The sequence below is a fragment of the Rhinichthys klamathensis genome, unplaced genomic scaffold (genome assembly GCF_029890125.1).
Source record: "Rhinichthys klamathensis goyatoka isolate OS25496 unplaced genomic scaffold, OSU_Roscu_1.1 h1tg000153l_1, whole genome shotgun sequence".
Classification (NCBI taxonomy): domain Eukaryota; kingdom Metazoa; phylum Chordata; class Actinopteri; order Cypriniformes; family Leuciscidae; genus Rhinichthys; species Rhinichthys klamathensis.
Window position 1 is genome coordinate 273,685 of NW_026606688.1, and position 25,286 is coordinate 298,970.

Consider the following 25,286-nt stretch of genomic DNA (forward strand, 5'->3'; position numbering starts at 1 on the left):
TCCATCCAGTCAGAGGATATCAAACATGATATTTTGAGGTGATTTTAGTAGACATATTGTAATGTATGATACGACTTATAACAGGCTTAATAACACTTGCATAACACTTAATAACGCCTCAAACCTCTGTCGCAATTTGTACAGGTCATACTGACTGCATCTACACCCAAGAGTTCATCCAAATCCATTTTGATGTTTCTTCCTTTTTTTTCGTCGCTACAACTACTGCAGTCAAATCCTGCACATCCATGTTTGTTTTCTGTCATGCATTTTCTTGCAACTAAGCTTCTGAACGAATTTGTTGTGTTTTGGAGCGATATTAAAGTCTGGTAGTGTGTGATCATCAGTCATTTAGTGTGTGACATCCAGTCTTTCTCTGTAGCCATTTACAAAGTTGGCAAGTGTACAATGTCCAGTGTTTTAGAAACTTTTCAGATTTTAGCAAAAGTCCTGTAGTGTATTCCAGCTTTAAGTAGACTTCAGCACACTGTCAAACATGATACATCAGCCAAAGGATGAATCAGGAAATGAAGCCTATGCCTCTAAGGTAAGAGTTTGAAGGACAAACATACTCTGAGCTGAATATTACAAGGTGTGTGGTAACAAATCAGAGAAATCATGCAGCAGGTGGTCTAACCTTTGACCCGATAGTGGCTGTAACAATGTAAACTGAAGTAAACCAACACCAAAGATTTATATCTGTCAAACTTTCTGCCCGACACTGAGGTCAAATTCTTCCAGGCAGCATTCATTACTGACAAACATATAAAACTGGGTGTTGGTTACCATGGTAAATAAATGATTAGAGTAGTTAATAAATAAGAAATGTGGCTTGATGTTTGTGGAAGCATCCTGTGGAGGGAAAATGAGGTATATTACCTTGCTGTTTGGCCTTCGTCACATGTTGTAAGAAAGACTGAGTGTGCACGTCATCCTGCAGCTCCAGCAGAACCTCTGGCATTTGCTCGCCTCGAAGACGAATCCGTACCGTTGCTGTTGAGGAACAGTGTCACTTTCTCACATCCAAACATCACAGCTGTACATTTTATTATTTTTCAAAAGCATTTTTCTTAAGTTTATTAGTTTAGGCAGTATGCATTAAGAAACCTCCCATAGTATACAAATCTTATTAAAAAAAACAGTGCATATAATCTTTTGCAATTTCATACAGTTTATAAAAAGAAAAATTAAATGGATAAAAGTAGCAATAAGCTGCTTAAGCTGAACGCTGCTACAATACACTGCTTATGGCCAGACAGATATGATTCGACCAAAAATTATGTAACATTTATTTGAAAAATGATGCACTAAAATTATATCCTATGCTGATGTAATAATTCAAAAACACTACATTAATGCTTGGTAAAATGGCCAAGAAGGAAGAAAATATGAAAATAATTTAATTTAAAAAAAGCTGGCTCATTAAAAAAAAACTTACTGTTTATCGAGATGTCAATGAGAAGCGCTTCTTCAGCCTCTAAAAGGGACAAATTTAATTAAGTCAGAGAGAGGTATGTTATACAGGTTTTCAGGGGACTGTACCAGGATATATAAAACATAGCCTGCTGTCTATGGTGACAAATGGTTTTCAAATATTTGATCATGGGAGAGAGATTTTATTATGCAAACACAGTGCTTATTTTCTAAGCCTCACTCACAGAGACCAAAGGTGAGTTTGTACAGGGAGAAAAATATTATAGTGAGAAGAGAGCAAATGTATTTACACTATTACAAATTCATTCTGTAAACTATAAATAGTCATTAGAAACTTACCTCGAACTATCTGAAAATGGTTATTGATGGGGATGGACCGCTGGGGCACTTGGCTTAATACAATTGCTTCAGGGTTTTCCAAAATATCCAACCTAACAACAAGAGACTCATTTATGAAAAGTCATACAAGAGCACATAACTCATCTCATAAGATTGGGTGATAACACCATTTCTGTTCACTTAATAAGTTTAGCATACAGCACACTGGGAATGATACACTACCGTTCAAATGTTTTGGGTCAGTAATATCTTTTTCTTTAAGGAATTAAAATTGATCGAAAGTGACAGTGAATACATTTAAAATGTTACAAAAGATTTCCACTTCAAATAAATGCTGTTCTTGTGAACTTCTGAAATAAATTGTATCACAGTTTCTACAAGAACATTGACAATGTTTTCAACATTGACGATAATAAGAAACGTTTCCTGAGCAGCAAATCATCATATTAGGATGATTTCTGAAGGATCATGTGACACTGACTGGAATAATGATGCTGAAAATTCATAGGAATTATTACATTTCAAACAATAGAAAACAGTTATTTTAAATCACAATAATATTACACAATATCACCGTTTTTACTGTATTTGTGCTCAAATAAATGCAGCCTTGGTGAGCAAAAGAGAATTCTGTCAACAACATGAAAAAATCGTACTGACCCTAAACTTTTAAACGGTAATGTAGCTCTCATATTTCCACACACTATGGTCCAGCATAATCTTATCTCATCAAAAATAAAGCTTCAGAATACAGAGGGCGGAGGGAAGCTTATAGAAATGCAGCAGGCTAAATACATGCAGTGGAGGGCTAATTGCAGACCATATTTCACTCTCTGACAATAACAGTGCCAACCCCAGGGCATCAGGTTCCTCTTATTGTCTTGCCTCCATTTCACTCAATGGGAAATTCAATTACAGTGGATTATTGGAAAAACCTTCAGATTTCCCTGCCTGACTCGCCATGCAAACACATGGAGGCAAGACTAGAACCCCTCTGTGCTGCCAGTGAGCCCGCTCTCTCTCAGTCTCAGAAGACGATAATTGCTGTAATGGATGCTGTTGCCAGGAAACACAGCACTCATGAACAAGGGAAATTTGGCCTAGACTTACTAAGCAATCTCACATTCAATCAATACAAATAATAGCCTAATGTAGTGATGATGGTTATAATCTGCTCATGCCAAAAATATCTCCTTCCTTTCTTAGGTTAAACCATGGCATTAAAGTTCAATTGACAACATAGCTCAAAAATCCACCCCGAAGGTCTGTCAGGCTAAATGAAACATACTGTAATATAGAGCTGGACGAATCTGGATAGTTTGAGAATCACTTTTTTTTTATTTATTTTTTTTTATTAGAGATCACGATTCTCCCACAATTCTGAATAGACAAATAAACAAAACAGTCCATTTAAAAATATATATATATTTAATTAATTTGAATTATTTAATGACTCTCATATAAAGGCTTCACTCGTGTCACTACTGGATGAATTTGCGTTTTTGAATGAATCTCTTTAATGAATGATTCAATGACAAATTTTTAACAGTCATTTGTCGCCACCTACTGGCGTAACAATGATCTTTAATTGAAGCTTCAAGTTTCAAAAGCCGATTTACTCTATTTTGATCGGTATCTGAACTATTCACTTATGCCAGTACTGCTAATAATACTTTGTGGTTAAAATGATTTTTGTGAAGTTCTTTCATACCTATACATGACAACTGCTCTCTCTGTCAGCGGCAGCACGAACACAGATCTGAGTGTTCGCTGGGAACGTACTTGTCAAAGGTTTAATAGACATAGGCGAATCATCATAATTTAAGAATAAGATCACGTAGGCGTTTCGAATTCGCAATCATTTGACGATTCATTCGTGCAGCTTTACTGTAATATACTTTTATAAGCTTGTTATACTTTCAGTGCTTCTTACAAAGATGCTCGAGCATTTCAGGTTAAAGACTGAGTTCATCCAAAAATGTAAACTCAGTCATCATCTACTCACAATCACGGCATTCTAAACCTGTAAGGCTTTCATCTTCAAAACACAAATTAAGATATTTTTAATAAAATCTTTGATATTTCTGTCCCTCCACTGTAGGCCCATTCCACCATAAATTTGACTCTTCAAATTAAAACGTTCATATAGAGATCGTAAAATAACTCCATATGAATATAGCAGTTAAGACTTCTTCTGAAGAGTTACAATCACTTTATAAGATTAATTTTTATTCACATATAAATTGATGAACATATACAGAACTCATTAAACATGATAAATGGAAGTTCAAACATGCTTACTTGCAGCGCGAGAACCAATGACGATTGTTCTTGCGTTACGCACGTATGGTTGGGCTGCCGTTGACCATATTTGATGTGCTCCATGTATGCGCATTGAAATATTTATATGTCAAGTCAAGCTTTATTTTTATAGCACATTTAAAAAAAACAGAAGTTGACCCAAAGTTCTTTACAGATCAAGCAAGAATAAATAAACACATTTAAATACAACATCATACATTCTATCAACTTCAAAACCCCATTTCACGATCTATTTAAAAGCCAAAGAAAACCGATATGTTTTTAAAGAAGACTTAAAAATGGCATATTTAATTCATAAATATGTGAATAAAAGCCTAAATTCATTTCAATTTTGGGTGAACTAACAACAGTGTACCTTGTTCTTTTTGTTAGAAGATTTTTTTCATTACAGAGATTCAACAAATATCATTTGTGACCTCTTTTACCCAGTCAGTACCCGAGCTTTGAGTAAAGCTGAGTGTGTACACTTTTAATGCAGTTAAAGAGTTTGTGTGCTCATGTGAGGCTTATTAGGCTCTAGGACACAGAGGTGGAATGTAGCATAATGGGCAGCATGCTGGCATGCAACGAAAGCCACACTGACTAAACACCATCTGACTGCACAATCTTTCACATAGTCTTCTCACATCTATAGTAACCGGCAACTAGATTCGAATATAATGGACCGTTTTCACTTTTCTGGGGTTCTTGGCTTCTATAGGGATGAATAAGAGACTACAGCAAATATGATTTTTGCACTCCCATTTGCTCCAATAGCAATGATGATAGTGTTTCCATGTCTGTCCAATATTTGATTACGGCGGTCAGAGGACAAAGATGTCAAATTTACAGCCATTGGCGGCCATTCCCACAGCCATTTCACTAGAAACACACTTGCAGCTGTTAACTAGTTGTTGTTTTTTTTTTTTGTAATTTAATGCCAAGGTAATATAACAAAATATAGCGTAATGTAGATTACATTTTTAAAATGAAAATACAAGAAAAAGCTTAAATAATATATAATAATTGTGGGAATGCTTCATCACAGTCAGTAAAAAGGGGGTCCATAACCATGAATTTAACCATGTCTTGTTAAAAAAAAAAAAGAAAATAGCAGCCTGTTAAAAGCCAGCTGCATTCTCAAGATAGATATTCTAGTTTGGTGACTAGCAATTAGATGTCCTTCGTTTGTGGGTTTGGTAACTAATGTCAAAAAGGCTAAAAACGACCACACAATCATCAGTGTAATAACACAAACAGGCAGCAGCAACAAACCACCAGACAGAGATTAAACAGCAGCTCAACGTTCTCAAGCTTTAACATTTTCTTCTCCAACTAACCCTGTTTTACACATAAAAGCGAAGTTTAGTGTGAATAAAGTGGAATGAAAAACTGAGATCGGAGTTTACTCACTTGAACTGTCCAGAACACTGTAACAGGGACAGAAGTCTTGGTTCTTTCTGTCCGCTTCTGAGCTCGTGTCCTCTAACAGTCTGAAAAAAATCACTGTCAAGGATTCAATTGAATAGCAAGAGGCAGAGAAAAGGGGTGGAAAGCGTGACGACTCATGGCTCTCTCCCTCCCTCACACAAGCAAAGAACTTGTTGGACTTTATACAACTTCATTAGGTAACGTTAAGTAATAAAATAATAGGGGGAATCCCTAACATACTACAATATGCGTAAAAATCATAACAAGTGTTATTCTCTTTGTAGCCTACAGCTGCAACATGTCATACCTTACATACACATCATATCATATCAAGAGACATGACAATGTCACACAATGCTGTTCCAAGTTATTCCTAGGAATGTAAGAACAGTGATGGAATGAATGTTTGGATAAACGACACTTCTGTCTGACAGCAGAGAAAAAACAGCAACAAAAAATGACAGCATTTGTATTCTGTTAAGCCTCTTTATTACACTGCCATAACGAAAATAAATGTTATTTTTACCATTACAGCTAGGCTAACAAGACATGGCTAAATGGCTTCAAAAGAGACTACTATTGCTCTTAACAAAATGAAAATGAACAACTGAGCTCCCAAATAAAGGATACGGCCAAACATTGGCTATCTGAAATCCCGAATGAATGCTCCATCGTGAATGTTGTTAAGTGTGTTGAATTAAAGCCGTCAGGCGGCTAGCTAACAGGCTAAACTCAGCAGCGGCGCGCGAGCGAGTGTTTTCTCAGGTCAGGCTCCACCCCTCGCCGCGCGTGACCTAAGTGCTGGACTTCCGGGGTGCTCGCGACACATCGCTCGCTCGGGGAAGAATTTACCCCGTAAAACGGGTTTACAATAACAAACGCCGTTAAATCAATGTTCACTCGCTCATCCAAAAGAGTGCGATTCAGCTTGTGAGCCGGTGTGGAGTCATTGAACTCCGGAGAAAACAACACCTATCGAGTACTTGTGTGTCAAATTTGGATTTAAACAGAGAGAGTGGTCACGGTTGATGAGTAACGTTAGTGATGACAGGTTTGTTGCCGCGTTAATAAACCACTGACATTTCAATTGATGTTCGGGTTTACGTTGACCAAATGACGTCACCGGTCATGAATGAGTTTCGAGGTCATCATCATTGCGCTCTCCCGGACGCAGCAACATCACTGGGTGTGTTGTGCGCTGCTCGGGGACGTTAAAGATACGCAACTTTTTCGCATATTCACTGTAAACACAGTATAGTTCACTGCATTGTTTAAATATTTGCCATTGCAGAGACTTCGTCAAACGCCCTTATTTAAATCAGAGAGTTGTTCCTTCATTAACTATACATGTCAAATAGACCATCAAACGGATATAGGGCTGGTGCATGTCCTTTGGTTGCACAATGTTTTCTTTAGAAGGATAAACAAAATGTTGCAACTTGTAAGTGTATTTCAGCACAACCAGGTTTTAGATACCGGTAATATAAATTCAAACCAAATCACTGGTTGGCTGTGTTTGATAAGTACACTCTAAAAAATGCAGGGTTCTTTCAACCCAAATTTGGGTCAAATATGGACAAACCCAAATGTTGGGTTAAAAATGTAATTAAAAAAATTACAGTTGAAAGTGAAAGTTGAAGTTGGGTTAAAATTTCAAATTACATTTTTAACCCAACATTTGGGATGGTCCATATTTGACCCAAATTTGGGTTAAAACAACCCAGCATTGTTTAGAGTGTAGGCTCTGCAAATGTATTTTATTTTCAATGTGCACAACATCCAAAGAAATCACACCTCCGCTCATTTATTAAACCAGTTCGAATTATACATGACAATGTATACATAAATACAGTCTATTCATAAAACACAACCAGGTGGGCTTGATAAGGATGCCACAGATGTCATTCTTGTTATGCATTTAAGATCCAGACAATATAATCTTATCATTAATGTTAAATAGTATAATTAGTGTTTGTTTTATTAAAGAAAACATTCATCAATCAGATTTGCCGAGAACATCAAGATCAGGCAGAGGAGGTTTTGATTTTGTGCATGGCATAAGGGCTGGAGTTGATATGTGGCCAGATGTCTCCATTTGGCATCTCAGGTTTGTCCTCATCCCTTCTCTCCTCCATCACCACTGTCATTATCATCTCTTGGTTGAACATGTCTGGCGTGCGATACGGGCGCGCAAGGTGGCGAAAAGAAGAACGCAAGGATGCGTCATCATCATCAAAATCATCTATTCGTCCTCTCTGTGACCTGTGGGAGGACTTTAGCTCATCTCCTAGCTCAGACGCCAAGTCTTTCAGATCTCGAATCAGGGTGGATTTGAGACCGAACAAACACAGCAAGAAGAACAGACCAGCACATATACCTGAGACAAAGTATAAAGCCACTGTCTCCGGAAGACCTTGGGAAAATGGAAAAGAGAGGCCGAATTAACATTTAAAATGTAATAAACAATACATTCAACAATGACGAGGAGAAGAGATTAAAAAAGTAATTAGTAAGATACTACCACACTTAGTAAATGAGAAGGCCATAGCTGACTGCTATAGCAAACCACAAAGAAAGATTAATTGTTTTTGCATTGATTTTTTTTTTTTTAAATTACTTTCATGTTACTGGTACATGTACTGTAACATTTATGTTTGTATTTTAAAAAAATGAATAAAACCCCCCACCAAACAAGAAAAGTGAATACTAAGTAAAAATGGCACCAAATCATTTGAACATTTTGGGATCAGGCCACACATCTAACGTACCCTGGATCTGGAAAAAGATTTCCAGAGAGTTGGTGAAAATGTTTTGTGGTCTGGACACACCGGGGCCAGTATACCACCCTCCTGTGAAGGGGGGGAGAGGGGATTGGATCCTGCAGTCAGCAGGACCGTCAACAACCAATGACTGACAGTTATGTTATATGATTCATACGGTTGAGGTCAAAATGTTACATATACCTTGAAAAAATCAGCAAAATGTTAATAATTTTAACAAAATAAGGATAATAAAAATGTTTGCTGCTGAATTTATACAAATGACGGTTAATGCATCTTGTTGCCTTCTTTAGCATGTGTTTTCAGTTTTCACCTTTTGCAATAGTTGTTTATGAATCCCTAGTGTGAAAAGATGGATCTCAAAATCATACAGTCACTGGAAAGGATTCAAATATGCAGAAGATGCTGGAAAACAAAAAAATGTGCAGAACCTGGATGATTTCTCTGAAAAACACGGTTTAACTGCCTCAGGATGAAAAAGGGACTTATGAACAGCCATCACAAACAAAAATACAGTCATGGATCATCCAGGCAACGACACACAGCATTAAAATTTTTTTTTTATTTTATTGAAATTTTTATGATCCCTCTTATTTTGTTAAAATTATTAACATTTTGCTGATTCTGCAAGGTACATGTGAACTTCTGACCACAATTGTATATCTCTCCTGTCATATTTTCATTTGCAATACTAACACATGGAATAAGTCGCAGTTATTATGTTAAAATCATCTTTTTAATACAAGCCAGTTTAATAAAATGAAAATTAGCTTAGCAATGATCATTTACACCATTTACATCCTTTTTCTTACCGTGCGTATAGTCAGAGAGCAAGAAAGGATCTGTGTTTCCACGTCCAACATCTTCCAGTAGATACCGTGGTACTTAAATGCACAACAACAAAGAAAGTCTTTCTATGACTGTTTCAACAGAGAATAATGTGATCACAGTTTTTCGAAACCTCTTGAAACTCACCGCAGGTGAAGGAAACTCGCAAATGCTTTCTGGTGCCAGGAAAACAGGGGTCTCCAAAACCCTGAGCATCAGCCAACACGGAGCAGTTCGTCCTGCCATGACACTTCCTTGACACCCTCCTCAAGGCTGACGGAGACAAGCACTCTAACAGGAAACATAATCTAATCAAATGAATGACCATCTCATCTCAATGACCATTGAACACATATTTTACTGCCTCTTCTATTGCAGCAAAACATTCCCACTAGATGGAAGAAGTGTGTTATTTTATTCTCAGACCTATGTCCGTTTTTGTTTTAGCCTCTTGAGGGCACTCAAGACTGTCATGCTCCAAGTGGCCAAACGTGGCTGAATAGATGGCCAGAACCGTGTCATTCTTACAGGCCAGCTTCAGCCGCTCATTCTCACACACTGTTCTCGAGCGATGATGCTCTGCGGAGAAGGAAAATCAGTGATGTGCTGCTCGGTTACAATCTCGCTAAAGTGAAGCACAATATACAGTAGGCGTCTCACCGGGCTTGCACTTGTAGGAGACAATGATGTATTTGCTGGTTTCAGGGCAGGGATCTTGACCAAACACAGGACTCACCACAGGAATCTGACACTCCCATCGATCCTGGCACTCAGACATCACTTTCTGACCATGAAATTCATTATCAATCATTATGAGTTTTATACTGGAGATTTTTGCCTCTAGAATTAAAGAATGAGTAAATGCAGATCAATGATACCTGAATGGCTGTGGTTGATATACAGTCAGTGTTTTCCTCTGTTATGTTTGGGTTTGCGTGTGGGCATAGATATGGACTCGGGACACGGCGTCCATAAAACGCTGAGAGGACAGCCACAGATGTTCTAGAAGGGCATCTGATGGACAGTGTCTCTCCATCACAGGCATGGGCAGTGTGGTTCTTCAGGATCCTGTGGAGGTAATCTAAGGGGAAAAATAGACTGATATACGCAGCAGCTTTTAAAGTGGTCTAAACATAAGTTGAGCAACACTGCTGCTGAGTAAAGGCACTGCTCAGCATACAAACAAGGCATTGAAAATGCATTTAGAGAACCCACTACACAACAGCATTGTTGACCACAATTGTACACTTATAGTGTAAATCGAGCAATGTGACAAACCAACTCCCGCACTTATCCTTTCTTGCAAATGTGGTTGACATTATGATGTCTTCTCAGGTACAGTTATACATTAACAGAGATTTCCAACTGGTGGGTCTGAACCCAGGACAGGAAAATAAAATAAAATGAAATCATAATCATTTTGACCTTGGTGTGTCTATGCAGTTATTAATAAAAGTGTATTAATAATAAACGTATGAATGTTTCTTATTCATTATTAATAAACATAATGTTTTTTATGGGGCTGGATGGTAATTAATTAAATAAATAAAATAAAATAGTTTCTTGATAGGCCAAGTATTATTAATATATTTCAGTGTTTTAAGTGTTTTAATATATTTTCAGCGTTTTTTATAAAATAAAAAATAAAATTCTTTTGGTGATTCTAAAAAAGATCTATAGACAATCATAAATCAACTTTATCAATGAAAAAGTAAATTAAATTTAAATTTCAAGTTAAGTTGCTATTGATTTATTGTTTCTTTTGAAAATTGTATATTTCAAATACTGCAGTGAAAGAGAGAGGCAGAGGTCAGGGACAGCCATGTATTCAGAGGAAATGACCCCTGAAAGATTTGAAAGCTTTCTGCACTGCAGATTTGAGATTTAAATGTTATTAAGTGGACAACATAAACGAGGGACACTGCAGAACATTTTTCTCTTTCTTATCCTCCACTTTTCCACACAGCTCAGGTTTCAAGCTTGTTATGTCTTTATTGGACCATATCCATGAGTATTCATTGAAGGAACTGGATCAAGGGTAATGTCTGGCTTGTACCTCTCTCTGTCTCTCATGGGTTAGGCCATTCTGTAGAGCCCTCTGTTATGCAGTGGCAGGCACAGACACACTCACAAATAAACACAATGAGCTATTCTTGGCTGATTATCACTCTTGAAGCCATTATGTATTGTATAGGGGGGACTTGGGGGAGACACAGAAACACAATCAGAAACAATTAAATCAAGAAGCCAACATGTGTCACTGAAATGTAATCAACGACTTTTTACATACAACATATAAACACTGCTGTTGGATTAGTGTATTTGAGTGTATTTTAGTGTATATTGCCCATAACATTATACACTTTGTCAACCAGCTTCACCACAAAATGTTTGTCTTTGGTTCAGAATGGGTTGATGTTGCCTTGCCTTCCTATATGGATTGTGCTCAAACAATAGAAGAGGAAGGGACACCCATCTCTCTGATGCTGATGCTCTACAGATTATTGACAAGGACTATGTAAAAGACAAAATACGTAATGTCCTCTTTCCTTTGAGAGCTACGCTCTAAGACAGCATGCAGTATTTCCTCTATCGCAGCCACGAAATCCGAGAAAAACACTTACCAGAGAAATCTGGAGCTGATGAGGATTGCCCTGTGTTGACAGGACGAATGAGAGGAAACACCAGGACCAACAAGAGCTCCATAGAGACATAGTGCACAACGCACATTACGAACCGCTGTGATTTTTAACTTGGAGAAGTTGTTTGGCTGTTTACTGCCCTCTGACTTCTGACCAGGAGAAAAGGGTCAATGGTGGCATTGTGCTGAGCGGAGAACAAGCGCTCTTTCAACAGCACTGACACTGACACACATTTGTCTCATCGCACTGTTTAGACGGTTTTCATGCTTGTTTTCAATTTTATTTATCAAAAGGGCTTTTTGAGGTGACAAGGTTCACACATCTGTTTAATAATAGCCACCCTGATGATAATAAATGTAGTTTCTAGTCAAATCTTTTTAAAGTAAAAACAAGTTAAATCAACCTGATAGTTTATATTGTTCATACATCTATCTAAATGTATTAATGCACAAAAGCTTTGTATTTCGAATAAATGTTCTTTTGAACTAATCCTGGAAAAAAAATCATCATGCTTTACACTAAATTATTAATCAGCCAAACTATTTTCAACATTGATAATAATAATATTAATATTAATAATAAAACATTTCTGGGGAGTGGAGTAATGGCTGTACAATTTTTGTTTTCTTGAGTTGATCTTGTTTTAAGGATGTTTATATATTTTTTACTGGAAAACAAGATAAATACTGAAGAAAACTTTAAAGAGCATGCATTAAATCAGATTTCTCTCCATTTCTCTTCAGTAAGAAAAACCTCAAAACAAGAAATAGTCTTTGCTGAGCTTGACGGTTTTGTTTCCTTTGCTTTGTATTTATGTATAAACGACAGAACTGGGTCCTCATGATCAACATTGGGGTCCTGTTTAGGGAGATAAAGCAAGGATTTTCCAAGCTGTGTGTTCCCAGCTGCTGGATGTCCTGTAGATAGCCTATCATCTCAGGATAAGTGCTTCCTCTCTCAGCCTGAGGAAGAGAGAGGTCAGTGGTTAGTGAGCGCATCACATTTCTCTCTATTCCAGAAATACTATAGGAGAAGTAACTCTGTTGCCACTAAACACATAGCTGGTAAATATGAGTTGTCAGTCTGCTATCTCTATAAGGACAGTATATTTTCTGAACATGCAATGAGTATTGAGCAGAGGTCAGAAAACATGTAGGACTATTTATATGGTGCATGTTAGCTTTCTCAGCACTTTGTCAATATAATCACCCTCCCCAAGTTTAAGAACCACAACCCCCACATATGAGATCGGTCTAGTGCCTGAGAGGAATGTTTGTGATTTAAATTGGAGCTGTGTTGAGTATGGAGACAAATGCTGTACAATAATGTGCTGAGTCTGACCGGCTTTGACATGTTTGCTTATTAGTGATTGCAGCGGTGGCATCAGATTAGAGGCTTACAATTTTGCGTCGTTACAGCTCATCATCTCCATGGTGATTTCTTGTTTGGTGGTATATTCCATGTGGTGGCGCAGTACTGTATGTTAACGGGAAAGAGAAGCATGGACTGAAACAGCTCAGATCTGTTACTCATAGTATCCTGTTGGCTTCAGGAGGAGGGAGTACACTGTGTAAACTGGCATGGCTGATGGCACATTTCCTGTGCTAGCCGAAGTGGAACTTGCTTAATTTCCAGGATTTGTAAGGAGTTTCCATGTCAGGCTCTTGCTTTGTATATACAGTATAATCACCAGTCTTTTATACTTAAAGGGATAGTTTACCCCAAAATAAACATTTTGTCATCATTTACTCTCATGTCATTGAAAACCTTTTCTGCTTATATGGAACACTAATGAAGATATTTAGTAAAGTAAATTAAATTATAGAGACCATGGGCTGACCATCTCCACCATTACAATTTGCTTTACTATATTAATGTACATTACAAAAAAATAATGCTTTAAAAATCTTGACAGACATGGTGATTCACTATCACGGCTTGAACATTCTGCTAAGAAAGTAAGTCATACAGGTTTCAGACAAACATGAGGGTAAATGATGAAGGAATTTTCATTTTTAGATGAACGGTCTACAACCACTTTTAAAAGTCTTTGTGAGGAAAGAAGAAAGCAATTCCTTGCTTTCTTTGGTTTCTTTTTCATATGATATGTCTGCTTTTTGCTGTAATATTGTTTCAAACTAGTGTGAATTCCCCAGAATTATGCAATAAACCCCCTCAATACAACATCTGTCTGCTGAATGAGGAAATGAAACTCCTTAGGGGTTGGAAAACAATTATGTAAGAATGGCATTCTGTCATTAAAATGTCTGTTTTATGGAGCTGGTGTACGAGATGAATTTTAGTATAAGTTTGTGTTGTATGCTGTAAGTTGTTCTAAGAGTCTTTCCAGGTTAATATGCTCAATTACAATAAGGGGAAGCCATAGATGACGGAATTGTTTCCTTTGACTCAACATGACTGCATAGGGAATGAGGGGAACTATTTGTTTAAAGAGAACCCATCCCTTGAGAATGATCACATACCCACACCCTCATTTGTCTACTCACACACACACACACACACACACACACACACACACACACACACACACACACACACACACACACACACACACACACACACACACACACACACACACAGTGTATCTTAGCAATATACTTCTAATGTTTTATATGCACTATAACCCTTACACACTACCCCATACTCATACCAGAAAACTGTATTTTAGATTTTAAAAAACAAAGCATCATTTACCTGATTTATGAATCATTATTCCAATCGAGGAAATCCCTAAACGTCCCCCAAGGGATTTAGCTCATTTTTTGGGGTTGAAAAACACACAAAACCCACATGGGATTTGCTTTCTGCTGTGCCTCAACTAATATCGAAAGTGATATTAGGTTGTTTTTGGAAGGTTTTGGCAGGGGTTACTGGAAGTTAGAAAACTTCCAAAAATGATAATATGAAAGAGCAGAATGAGTCAGAATTCCAAATGACCACTAGAAAAAAAAAAAGACTGAAACAGAGAAGAGCAAGTACCTTCACTCTGTTGTCTGACATGCAAGAGTTAAATATCTTCTTTTAAAATAAGTGGATTAGTTCATGTATAGTAAACAGCCTCTCCATTACACAGCTGAAAGGGGCACATAGTGATTGAACATATGGGAGAGGAGAATGTTAGTAAGAGGTAGAAGTGTTAATAGTCTGCATGAATGGAATGTGGCCCCTGCTTCATGTCTGCGATAACCCGGTGACGTTTCTCCTGAGTGTAAGTGCGTGCTGGATAAAATGAAAAGCTATTTTTGAGCTCTCTGACACAGCCTGGCAGCACAGTTATATAGTTAGGGTCACGCCCATCCTCTCTAGCCTCCCTCCCTCCTGACTTTTAAAGTGTGTACACGGAGGGAGAAACCAGAAAGCAAGAGTCTGACTAACTTTCATCTCCGAACACTTGCACACATTACAGCCGTGTACAAATCTTTGGGGGGAACTTCTATTGTCTGGTTGGTTTGTGGAATAATTTTCACAGAGGTCTGGAATTATTAAAGTCTTTTTCCCGCAGGAAAGAAATGGCACTCAGACAAGACTCAGATAAAGAACCACGAATTGAGCTCTTCATAAAGGTCAGTTGTTCAACATTTACAAATTTGAGTTGGTCAGATACTCTTATTCCAAATTAAACATTTTAATTCATATAAAGTAACTACATTTTCAGGTGTAGGATCAAATAATATTAAATATAAGATTAATTTAAATAGAAAAATAAATAGTTTAAATAAGCTAATAAACACTAATCTGAATATTGATCAAGTTCAACATTATGTAATCCTTACTGTTGGAATAGAGATGTTAAACTCAATTATTTTAGCATTTGATCGAATTGTTGTAGTTAATAATATAGTTTATGATGCACCGTTTGCCTCTTATTTTCCAGTGTATGTATTTTTCAGACGAGATATTCTACTTCACATCCTGAAAAAATAATAAAAGGCTTGATGCGTTGCTATACATGAGCCTGTTGCCATAAGTTATTTTGTTGAATAGTACTCTGTAAAGACACCATGAACCAAGATCTTCCAGTGCTCTATCAGTGCTTTTTGTCCATTTGGGCACCATGAATCAGAGGTTGATTTGGGCGTTTACAGTCAATTCAGTTACATTATGCAATACTGTAGACTGGATAGTTGATATGCAACTGTTCGCCTTTACGCTTCTCTTTATCAGAACAGACGCACAGACAGCATTGGGATCATCTTATCACCACACATGCACATGCACAGCACTGAAAGACTGACAGCTCTTGGATCCCTGTCGTCACACCCGTAAACACGCTTACGTTTCCTATAGATTCCATTACTTTGACATTGCCGATGTAATGCCTTACCAGTTGAACTACTACAGTTCATTAAAGGTGCTCTAAGTGATGTCACGCATTTTTTAGGCCAAATTGTTTTTGTCACATACAGCAAATATCTTCTCACTATCCGCTAGCTGCCTGTCCCCTGAACACACTGTAAAAGAACGCGGTCTCTGTAGACACCACAGGCTCCACAAACGCCAACAAAAACAAACTGGGCCAACCCGCATCACGAAACATAACAAACAGTGTTCCAGCCAATATCCGACAAGAATGATTTGGGGGGGTTAGTGCGTGTACTCATGAAGGGGGGTGTGGAGGAGAGAGAAGCATGAAGAGGGAAGTTAGAATTATATTTTCTTTAAGTTTGATATGGCCGACACACGACCAAAGAGACAAATTGCAAAGAAGAGGGAAAAGGATAAGGAACGCGCGAAGTCCCGAAAAGCCTTCGAAAGGTGGCAAGAACTCCGCCGGCAGAAGGGCTTCCGATCCGACATTCAGGTAGCTCTGTTTTTGCTGGACAGGTGGGTAAATCCATTTTTTTGTTTTTCTAAATGGACATTCATGTTCACCTAACCAACACAAGGGAGGGGGAGGGGACGGGAGGAGGGAGGGTCTAGCTAGCCTCCGTTTTGTTTGACAATACTTCGAACGTCAACAAGAAGTGACGACACCCAACATCGCTTAGAGAACCTTTAACTAAATGAGTAGAAGACCTTTAGATCCTAAAGATAATCAAAGCTTTGTAGAAAGTCACCATTTATTACAGAAGTTATGTAGGCCTATATAGTGCAGCTGTTTGTGTGATTATTTAAAAAGATGCGTATTATGGACGGTAGAAGCATTGTTCAGGTCTGTTATCTCCCTCTTCTAGACAATTCCTGCTTTTCCTCTCTTTGGATCAAGCTTTTGAATTGTCCTCCCACACCTACACAACACATGGACTATTTATGTCCTATTCTTTTTAAAGGGAGGGACACATTTATTTAAAAATAAAAGCTATCCATCAACATTTATAATAATAGACCGCTGGGGATCTGAGAGACCCCAAACATGTTTAAATATTTTAAGAACATTGCTATGTTTACGTACACCTAAGAAAATGGTTTATTCAGGGGGGATTTTGTGCACAAAGTAGCATTCTGAAACATCATGTAAACACAAGCGTTGTTTACTTATGCTACTTTCATGACCCCATTTTTTTCACAGGTGTTTTACCTGTATTTTGAATGACTTGTTGCATTGTGTTGTGTTTTAGGGTTGAAGGAAATGTCTGTAAACTTAATGGATAATGTCCTGGCAGAAAATTATCAGTCCTTTTTTTTTTTTTTTTTTTTACAGAATTGAGATAAAACGGTTTTACCTGGATACCTGGATTTCTGTCATGTAAAAGCATAAGAGACATTCTTACATACAATTCTTAGTGAAATTTGAAGAGGTAGTATAGACATGTTAAATTCTGTTCTTTGAACTTGAAGTCATTATATAAGAATGGTTTCTTCTTTTACTGTATTTTTTATCAAACAGATGCGATCTTGGTGAGCATAAGAGACTTCTCTTAAAAACATAAAAAGTTCTTAGTGATCACAAACTTTTGTGCGCTATAGTGTACAGTATTTTAGAGAGTAGTAACAAATGGCAATGCCATTTGTGTCCTACGCAGCTTTCTAGCAATAACCAGTGTGCATGTAAACATAATGATTAAAATAGCAGGTTCCTGAAACTTCACACTTTAGTTTTCTCAGTGTTATCTTATGATATAACCGATGGGTTGAACCTTAAAGTAATTTCTGCTTCTACTGGGTTTTGATTAAGAGGATAGTTCACCAAAAAATTGACATTCTGTCATCATACTCATCCTTATGTCGTTCCTGACTTTTTTTCCTTCTGCAGAATACTAGGGTCCAAACTGTCAGTTTATGGACAAAAAAACAAACAAACAAAATACTGACTCATCCTTCAAATATATTTTATGTTCAACAGAAGCTAAGGTCATACAGGTTTGGAACATGAGGGTGAATTTATAATGACAGACTTCATTTTTGGGTGACCTATCCTTTGAAGTCAGAAAAGAACTGAAAGACAAAATAAATGTTAAATTCAAATGTATTATTAATATTTTATACATACAGGGTCTCTGCCGGGACACGAAACAGAAAAAACAGTCCAGTCAATTTTAACAAAACATGAGGGTTAAGGAAATCTATAATGTGTGTTTCTCGGTCTATAGGCTATATATGTAACCTTGTGTCTGGTCTGTGAAACTTTAATACTGACCATGGATTTCTCTTTTTTTGTCTCAAGGCGGGTCATGATGGAGAGAATGTGGGGAACTGTCCCTTCTGCCAGAGACTCTTCATGGTTCTTTGGCTGAAAGGAGTCAAGTTCACAGTAACCACCGTTGACATGAGGAAGTAAGCGTCACTTTAAAGCTTTCATTTCACTGAAACAGTAATGCGTAATGGGATGCACTACTGCCTCAGATGCGACCGTTCTAATGACGGGGATACAATTATTTTGCATGTCACATTATGAGGTAAATCCGGCTCTCGGTAAGGCTATCAGCTGGAATGGAATTCAGTAAACAAATAGCGAAATCTGAGGAATTCTGGACTAGCATGGACTAGATGTGATAACACCGGGGGCGGTCAAAGTACAGCAGGTGTACTACAAACAGGATGAAGGGAGTGTGAACTTTCCCATTGCCATGTTCCCATCTAGGCCTAATTCTTCTAAACTAAAGCAAATGCAACTTTCATGTACTTAGCAGCTGAACACTCCTATATCCGTGTGCTTTGAGTGCTAAATGAGTTTAATACTATTTTAAAGAAGCATTAATCACTTTAGGTGCCCAATTCAAAGACTCTCCGTAAACAATAAATGACTTCATATTGACCATGTCCGCACCCTGTGGTTTACACTCCCTCTGCTCTGCTCCACCCTGTGTTGTTTAGGAAGCCAGAAGAGCTGAAGGATTTAGCTCCAGGTACAAACCCGCCATTCCTCCTGTACAATGGCACGCTGAAGACTGACTTCATAAAGATCGAAGAGTTCCTGGAGACCACACTCGCCCCTCCTCGGTATTGTGCTTGTCTGTGAGCTCATGTAATGCTATATCAAACTTTGGCTTCACACTGACAAAGACCTTTCACAATGAGACATTATTCTAGTGTTGTTCTGTCATACTGTAAGTCGCATGGCTGCACTCATTCAAGTAATATCTGACACACTGACATTGCTGTGACATTGAAATCATCAATTTCAAAGACTCTCCTCCCGGAGTCCCTGTACTTCAGAATAGTTCTTGCTGATCTTTTTAAATTTGTCTTGACTGTTCCAAAGAAGCGTGCATTAAAATGATCAAAAGTGATAGTGAAGACATTTATAATGTTACAAAGGATGCTGTTCTTTCGAACTTTCTAAGAATTCTGAAAAAAACTATTATCAGGAATTCCACAAAAATATTATGCTGCAAATCAGCATACCGGTATAATGATTTCTGAAGGATCATGTGACACTGAAGACTGGCATAATGGTTGATGAAAATTCAGCTTTGCCATCACAGGAATAAATAACCTTTTAAAATATGATTTTACGGTATTTTTTATCAAACAAATGCAGCCTTGGTGAGCATAAGACTTATTTTTGCCCCCACACAGTAGTGTATATATGACAGACTATGTGTGACATTTTTAAAAAGGAAAGACATACCTATTTAACATGCATTATATGGATGAGCTTAAGTGTTTTTTGAGTGTCAGTATTATTATGTGAATGATGGATGTCTATCTTTTAGGTTTGTAATGATTTGCTTTAAATATTTCCCTCTGTCTTATCCTATCAGCTATCCTCATCTCAGCCCCCGCTACAAAGAGTCATTTGATGTTGGTGCTGACATTTTTGCCAAGTTTTCTGCGTTTATCAAGAACAGCCCAAACAATTCCTGTAAGTTACAATATACCTATATAAAATTGTATATTAAAACCAGCATGATTGTGTGATACTGAAAGATTCACAAGAAATTAGAAATAGCCTACTTACATTTTAGACACGATGTTGCGCAAATACTTCCAAAAAGCAGAATTGTTGCATTGACTCATTCATAACAAGATTCGCTTGTGTCGTTTCTAAATGAATCAGAATTTTTAAACGAATCGGTTGAATGAACGAATGGATTAGTGACTCGTAAATACAATAATTTGTACCACCTACTGGTGTAACGATGTAACCTACAGAAAGAGTCCATGAAAATACCTAATGGAAAATACACACTACTGACTGGAAGCGGAGTGATACAAGCAGTTTTTTTTTCAGTCATGATCAGTAGTTATGATTTTTTTGAAACAACATAGGCCTGTTGACTTAATCAGATTAATGCATTGACACTTAACGTAGCTACATAATAGAACAACAGAATATGACCATTTTCTAATTTATATCTGAATATAAATATAAATAAATATGAATATATCGGAATATTTCTCTATTATTTGATTCCTCAGTCCATGAAAAAGCCTTATTGAGGGAGTTCAAGCGTCTGGATGACTATCTGAACACTCCACTTCAGGACGAGCTCGATCAAAACATCAGCGTATCCAAAAGAAAGTTCCTTGATGGCAACCGCTTGACACTGGCAGACTGCAACTTGCTACCAAAACTGCACGTCATCAAGGTGATACCTAGTGTTAAACTGTGGTTTACAGACACACACATACACAGGCCTATAAAACTGTTGAATTTGAAATGTGGTTTTCTTTTTGGTTTTGTAGGTTGCTTCCAGGAAGTACTGTAGTTTTGAGATTCCTGCTCAGTTCACTGGAGTGTGGCGTTACCTGCAGAATGCATGTGAGAGAGAAGAGTTCAGCCAGACCTGTCCAGCTGACATTGAAATTGAGAAAACCTATCTGAGTGTGGCCAAGAGGAACTGAACTTCAGATTATTGAGGACATATGGGGTTAAATGTTTAAATAGTGTAAATATTTTAACATTTCAGTTTATAAGTTTATAGGCATCTACATAGTTCACAGTCATAAATATATTACAGCAAACACAAAAGGCACACTGGCTGAACACAGTTTGCTTATGCACTTTCATTGTGCCTGTGATCTCAGAGCCCATTGGATTTACTAGCATACTTTTGAGTGACTGTTACTGTCAAACAGGCTTTATTCTGGTAGTTTTAGAAGTTATAGGATCTTTTGCAAGCGATCTTGAGCACAACCGGCGAGTTGTGCTTTTAACAGCATGTAATGTTTTTGTGCATAATGTATATATGTATTTTACATTCATTAAGGCATATTCAGTTTTATGTAATGTATATATTTTAATCATCTGTAAGAATGAGTTGAAAACACAAATGTGCAGTCAAATCATGTGCAGTAGTACATGAGTCACTGAGTATTGCGTCAGTAATGGTTGTTTTGTATTAAAGGTTATTGTGGCAGATGTACTGAGTGGCGCAAACACCATTGTTAGACATCACGGTTGTTTAAAAAAGAGATTAAACTGCTTTCTTTCAGATTTTACTTCAAATAAAATTAATATCATACATATCACCACTTTGTCTTTCTCTTTTCGTGTGAATGTCAAAGCATATCCAGAGCTTTGGTAAAAGATGGTGATGACTGGATTGAAAAACAAAACAAAAATACACAAATATTACAACTGATCAGTTTTTACCTAGACTATATTTATTTTACAGTTGCAGTTCTAGGTCAGTTTTCATTTATGATACAAAATACATTCATATTCCTGTTAGATTACTTTATATATCTATATATAAATATAAAACAATATTCACAATGTCAAAGGGCAGCTGAATGGATATTTTATGGGGGGAAACAAAGGCATACATTTTAAGTGTTTGTACATGAAGGGATGTTAGGCTGGTCCTCTGTCCATCTCAGCCGATTCATTCCTAGTTTGTAACACAATATTTCCAAAAACAGGCTGCAAAGGGAAGGACAAAAAACTTTGATTAGTAATATAATAATGACATAAAGCCGTGTCATCCTTGACATGTTCTTTAAAATGAATAAAATCAGCATTACATAATTGTTTTAAATTTTTCTAAAACCTTTGTTTTTTGACATTGAAAGTGTTTTGAGTATATTTATACACACTACTATACATATGTATATATAATCTGCACTACATATATATAAAAACCTCACCTCTCTTATTGTTTTTGGGCAAGTTTTGCTCAGATCGTAGATAGCCTTGAGAACGCAGGTTATCAGCTGCTGCTAGTTTTAAAACAACTGCTTTTAAGTCATCCACCTAAAGACACAGACCAGACATACTGATTCAGTATCACACAAGAAAGAAAGAAAGAAAGAAAGAAAGAAAGAAAAAAAGAAAGAAAGAAAGAAAGAAAGAAAGAAAGAAAGAAAGAAAGAAAGAAAGAAAGAAAGAAAGAAAGAAAGAAAGAATTGTAAATTCATTACAAAGAGAAGGATCATACCATGTTATTCATTTTCTCTTGCTGCAAAATGTCTTTTGTACCTAGAAAGACAGAAAAAGTGAAAACGGTATCCTTTCTAATAACATGTTATCTAAATAACAAGTGTCGAAGAGTCCCTGTCTCACCTCTCTGGATCAGGACAGGGAGGACAGTTTTGATGTCCCTTTGCTCTGTTAAATCATTGCTTTGTCTCTCCTCGACCTCTGCCACCAGTTTCTGAATCAGTTCTGCAAGCCAAAATGTCATATTTTGGTAATCATTTAAAATTATTTACAAAAAAAAAGAAAGAAAAAAAGATTGAATTTCCTCAATTGTCCAAAACCAGATGTCCCTTCTGTTTCAAGTTAAATGATTTTTAAAAGTTGTAGTGGAAAGATTAAATTGTCATAATAAGATCAAGCTCATGGGTGTTTATAAAATGTTCCCTTTACTGCCTTTCAACACTTCCTTTTTAACATTCACATTGGAAGCAGAAGAGACATTAAGCACTCAGCGCTGTCTAATAAATGTACAGTCACAGTTACTCCACATGAGCTTCATCATACATTTAGCTGGATGTCCAGCCTTAACAAACATCATGAGCTTGCCAACTTATCAAAAGCACAGAGTTGATCTCACCTTCCTGCTGTGGCAGTGCTGTGTCTGAATACAGAGGAAGAGCATGAGTTCTCCGCGCAGAGCAAACCACAGCCAGAATGTAGAGCAGTGCCAGTGACAACATGTTGAGAGGATCAAGGGGGAACTTCAGTCTTCAGTGCTCTTGCCCCAGCCGGCATGTTCAGTTTTATATCATCCGAGGCCATCTATCCTGAAGGGATCAATACTGCTCATGTCACCCCATCCCAGTGTTAATGGTTTTGACGTGATGTCCTCTCGTCATAGACACAATTAAGAGTGTGCTGTCAATTCAGACAGAGCCTATCTCTGCTTGCACAGAGAGCCCTAACAAATGTTTACTCTTCATACCCATCAGTGACTGCTCTGACGCCTCAGATTCTTTATGTCTCATACCTGACAATGCATGACGCATTTTACACATTTCTTAATATTTTTAATCTGTAATTTGCTCGGATGTGTCATTGGTCACGCTTTATATTAGGTGTCTTATATAAAAATAGTAATAATTAATTGTAAGGTACAATAATTATTGTGTTCATGTATTGCAATACACTTTTGCTGCTATCGAGGTGGGATAGGCTACGGGTAAGGTTAGGGACAGGTTTGGTTAAAGTTATAGGTTAAAGTGTGGGTTACGGCGTGAGGGAAGGGTCAACCGTAATTACATGCAGGAATTTAAAAAAATATAAATACAATGTAAAAACATGTGTGTACACAACAAGTGCATGGTATCAATTGATTCATTTAAATGTTAGCATATCTAGCTAAAGACACTTAATATAAAGTAGGACTGAAGCATTTGTTTATTTTTGAGATAATTCTGTTCTCAGTGACATCAAAGTTAGATACTGTCACATTCAATCCTTGTTACACATTCAAAGCAATCCATGAATAGTCTCTTACGCACCAGATGACGTGTGTCCTGGGATATTGCTATTGGTTTCTCTTTTGCTGTATTTATCAAAGTGAAAGGTATATAATATGACACAAAGGTTTGGTGCCAAATGAACAAACAGCGTAGTGCGGTGATGGATTGTGTCGTCTCTGAGTTTCTGAAATTGCAGGTGAAAGTGTTAAACCGTAACATCTCTCATCTTCAACAGTGTCCAAAAACAGAAAGAAACAAAACAACAAGAACATAATAAAGAACAATTGTTTGTGTGTGTGTGTGTGTGTGTGTGTGTGTGTGTAAACCTGAATGCACACAGACTCATGGGGACTCGTGTCACTGTGGGGACCTAAATTGAGGTCCCCATGGGTAAACACGATTATAAATCATACAGAGTCAATTTTTTTTTTTTGAAAATGTAAAAATGCAGAATGTTTCCTGTGATGGGTAGGTTTAGGGGTAGGGGCAGAGTGTAAGGGGATAGAATATACAGTTTGTACAGTATAAAAACCATTACGTCGAGTCCTCACAAAGATAGTAGCTAAACCAGACGTGTGTGTGTGTGTGTGTGTGTGTGTGTGTGTGTGTGTGTGTGTGTGTGTGTGTGTGTGTGTGTGTGTGTGTGCATATCTTGTGAGTGATTAGAAGATTCTACACTTTATTGGCTTTTCATTAGTAATACTGTAAGAATCATGGTACATACTTCTGGGAATTACTAATTATTTGGATCCGTATTCTAAAGTGAAGATCATGGGAACTAACGAATAATGACTCAAGTGTTACTACATACTTCTAAAGAAATTTCCTAAAAGTATAGGCCTACTATTTAACCCTCTGGTCTGGGGTTGTTCGTTTAACAGTCACACTTGGGGTGTTCGGGTCCAAATGGACCCAACGGGCAGGATTAATATTTTTTAAAAAAAAATCATAATTTTTTTTTTTACTTGTTTTTTATAATTTTTTTCTTTTCTTTTTTGGTGTTTTGAGATATTTTATGATTTATAATTAATATTTATGCAATAATTATGACCCATTTTTTCCCATTGAACATAACAGATTTTTTTTATTTTTTTTATTATTATTATTTTTTATCAAAGCTGTATTACATTTTAGAGTGAAGCCTAGGCCTCATGAAAGCATTTTTTGAAAAAATATAGATGCCATCTGGTGGACACACTGAGCATTTTTATCACGCAATAGCACATTTTTACCACTAGTGGATTTACAGCTCTCTGTAGAA

The 25,286-nt window shown here is 37.1% G+C and overlaps 4 protein-coding genes across 8 annotated transcripts in view; 1 reads left to right on the forward strand and 3 right to left on the reverse strand.

Annotated features, from left to right (window-relative positions):
- Positions 1-6,269, reverse strand: part of ocrl (OCRL inositol polyphosphate-5-phosphatase) — a 37,939-nt gene extending 31,670 nt beyond the window's left edge. For 3 of the 4 annotated variants that reach the window (XM_056258556.1, XM_056258554.1, XM_056258555.1), the window contains exons 1-5: positions 6,136-6,254; positions 5,488-5,567; positions 1,774-1,865; positions 1,439-1,477; positions 880-993 (exon numbers count right to left, since the gene is read on the reverse strand). In XM_056258556.1, coding sequence (XP_056114531.1) covers positions 880-993; positions 1,439-1,477; positions 1,774-1,865; positions 5,488-5,567; positions 6,136-6,177 — 367 coding nt within the window. In that variant the 5' untranslated portion in view covers positions 6,178-6,254. Of the gene's footprint in view, positions 1-879; positions 994-1,438; positions 1,478-1,773; positions 1,866-5,487; positions 5,568-6,135 lie in introns of all 4 variants that reach the window. The other variant, XM_056258553.1, reaches the window with a different exon arrangement.
- Positions 6,270-7,286: 1,017 nt separating this feature from the next.
- On the reverse strand, positions 7,287-11,851 carry si:ch73-335m24.2 (protein eva-1 homolog C). 2 transcript variants are annotated; one of them, XM_056258558.1, is made up of 8 exons: positions 11,738-11,851; positions 9,992-10,194; positions 9,774-9,897; positions 9,540-9,692; positions 9,261-9,404; positions 9,098-9,169; positions 8,274-8,354; positions 7,287-7,918 (listed from the first exon to the last, which is right to left on the reverse strand). In XM_056258558.1, the coding sequence occupies exons 1-8, from the start codon at positions 11,841-11,843 to the stop codon at positions 7,530-7,532; spliced, it is 1,272 nt and encodes a 423-aa protein (XP_056114533.1). In that variant the 5' UTR covers positions 11,844-11,851; the 3' UTR covers positions 7,287-7,529. The 2 variants fall into 2 exon arrangements, with proteins under 2 accessions (XP_056114533.1, XP_056114534.1); XM_056258559.1 differs by lacking the exon at positions 8,274-8,354.
- Positions 11,852-15,117: 3,266 nt separating this feature from the next.
- clic2 (chloride intracellular channel 2) lies at positions 15,118-21,428 on the forward strand. The gene is made up of 6 exons (XM_056258560.1): positions 15,118-15,339; positions 18,381-18,490; positions 19,031-19,156; positions 19,921-20,021; positions 20,579-20,748; positions 20,846-21,428. The coding sequence occupies exons 1-6, from the start codon at positions 15,286-15,288 to the stop codon at positions 21,002-21,004; spliced, it is 720 nt and encodes a 239-aa protein (XP_056114535.1). The 5' UTR covers positions 15,118-15,285; the 3' UTR covers positions 21,005-21,428.
- A 154-nt stretch (positions 21,429-21,582) lies between these two features.
- On the reverse strand, positions 21,583-23,485 carry urp1 (urotensin-related peptide 1). The gene is made up of 5 exons (XM_056258561.1): positions 23,158-23,485; positions 22,665-22,766; positions 22,540-22,580; positions 22,250-22,355; positions 21,583-22,025 (listed from the first exon to the last, which is right to left on the reverse strand). Exons 1-5 carry the CDS (start codon positions 23,258-23,260, stop codon positions 21,994-21,996), a joined length of 384 nt encoding a protein of 127 aa, XP_056114536.1. The 5' UTR covers positions 23,261-23,485; the 3' UTR covers positions 21,583-21,993.
- Between the last annotated feature and the right edge of the window lie 1,801 nt (positions 23,486-25,286).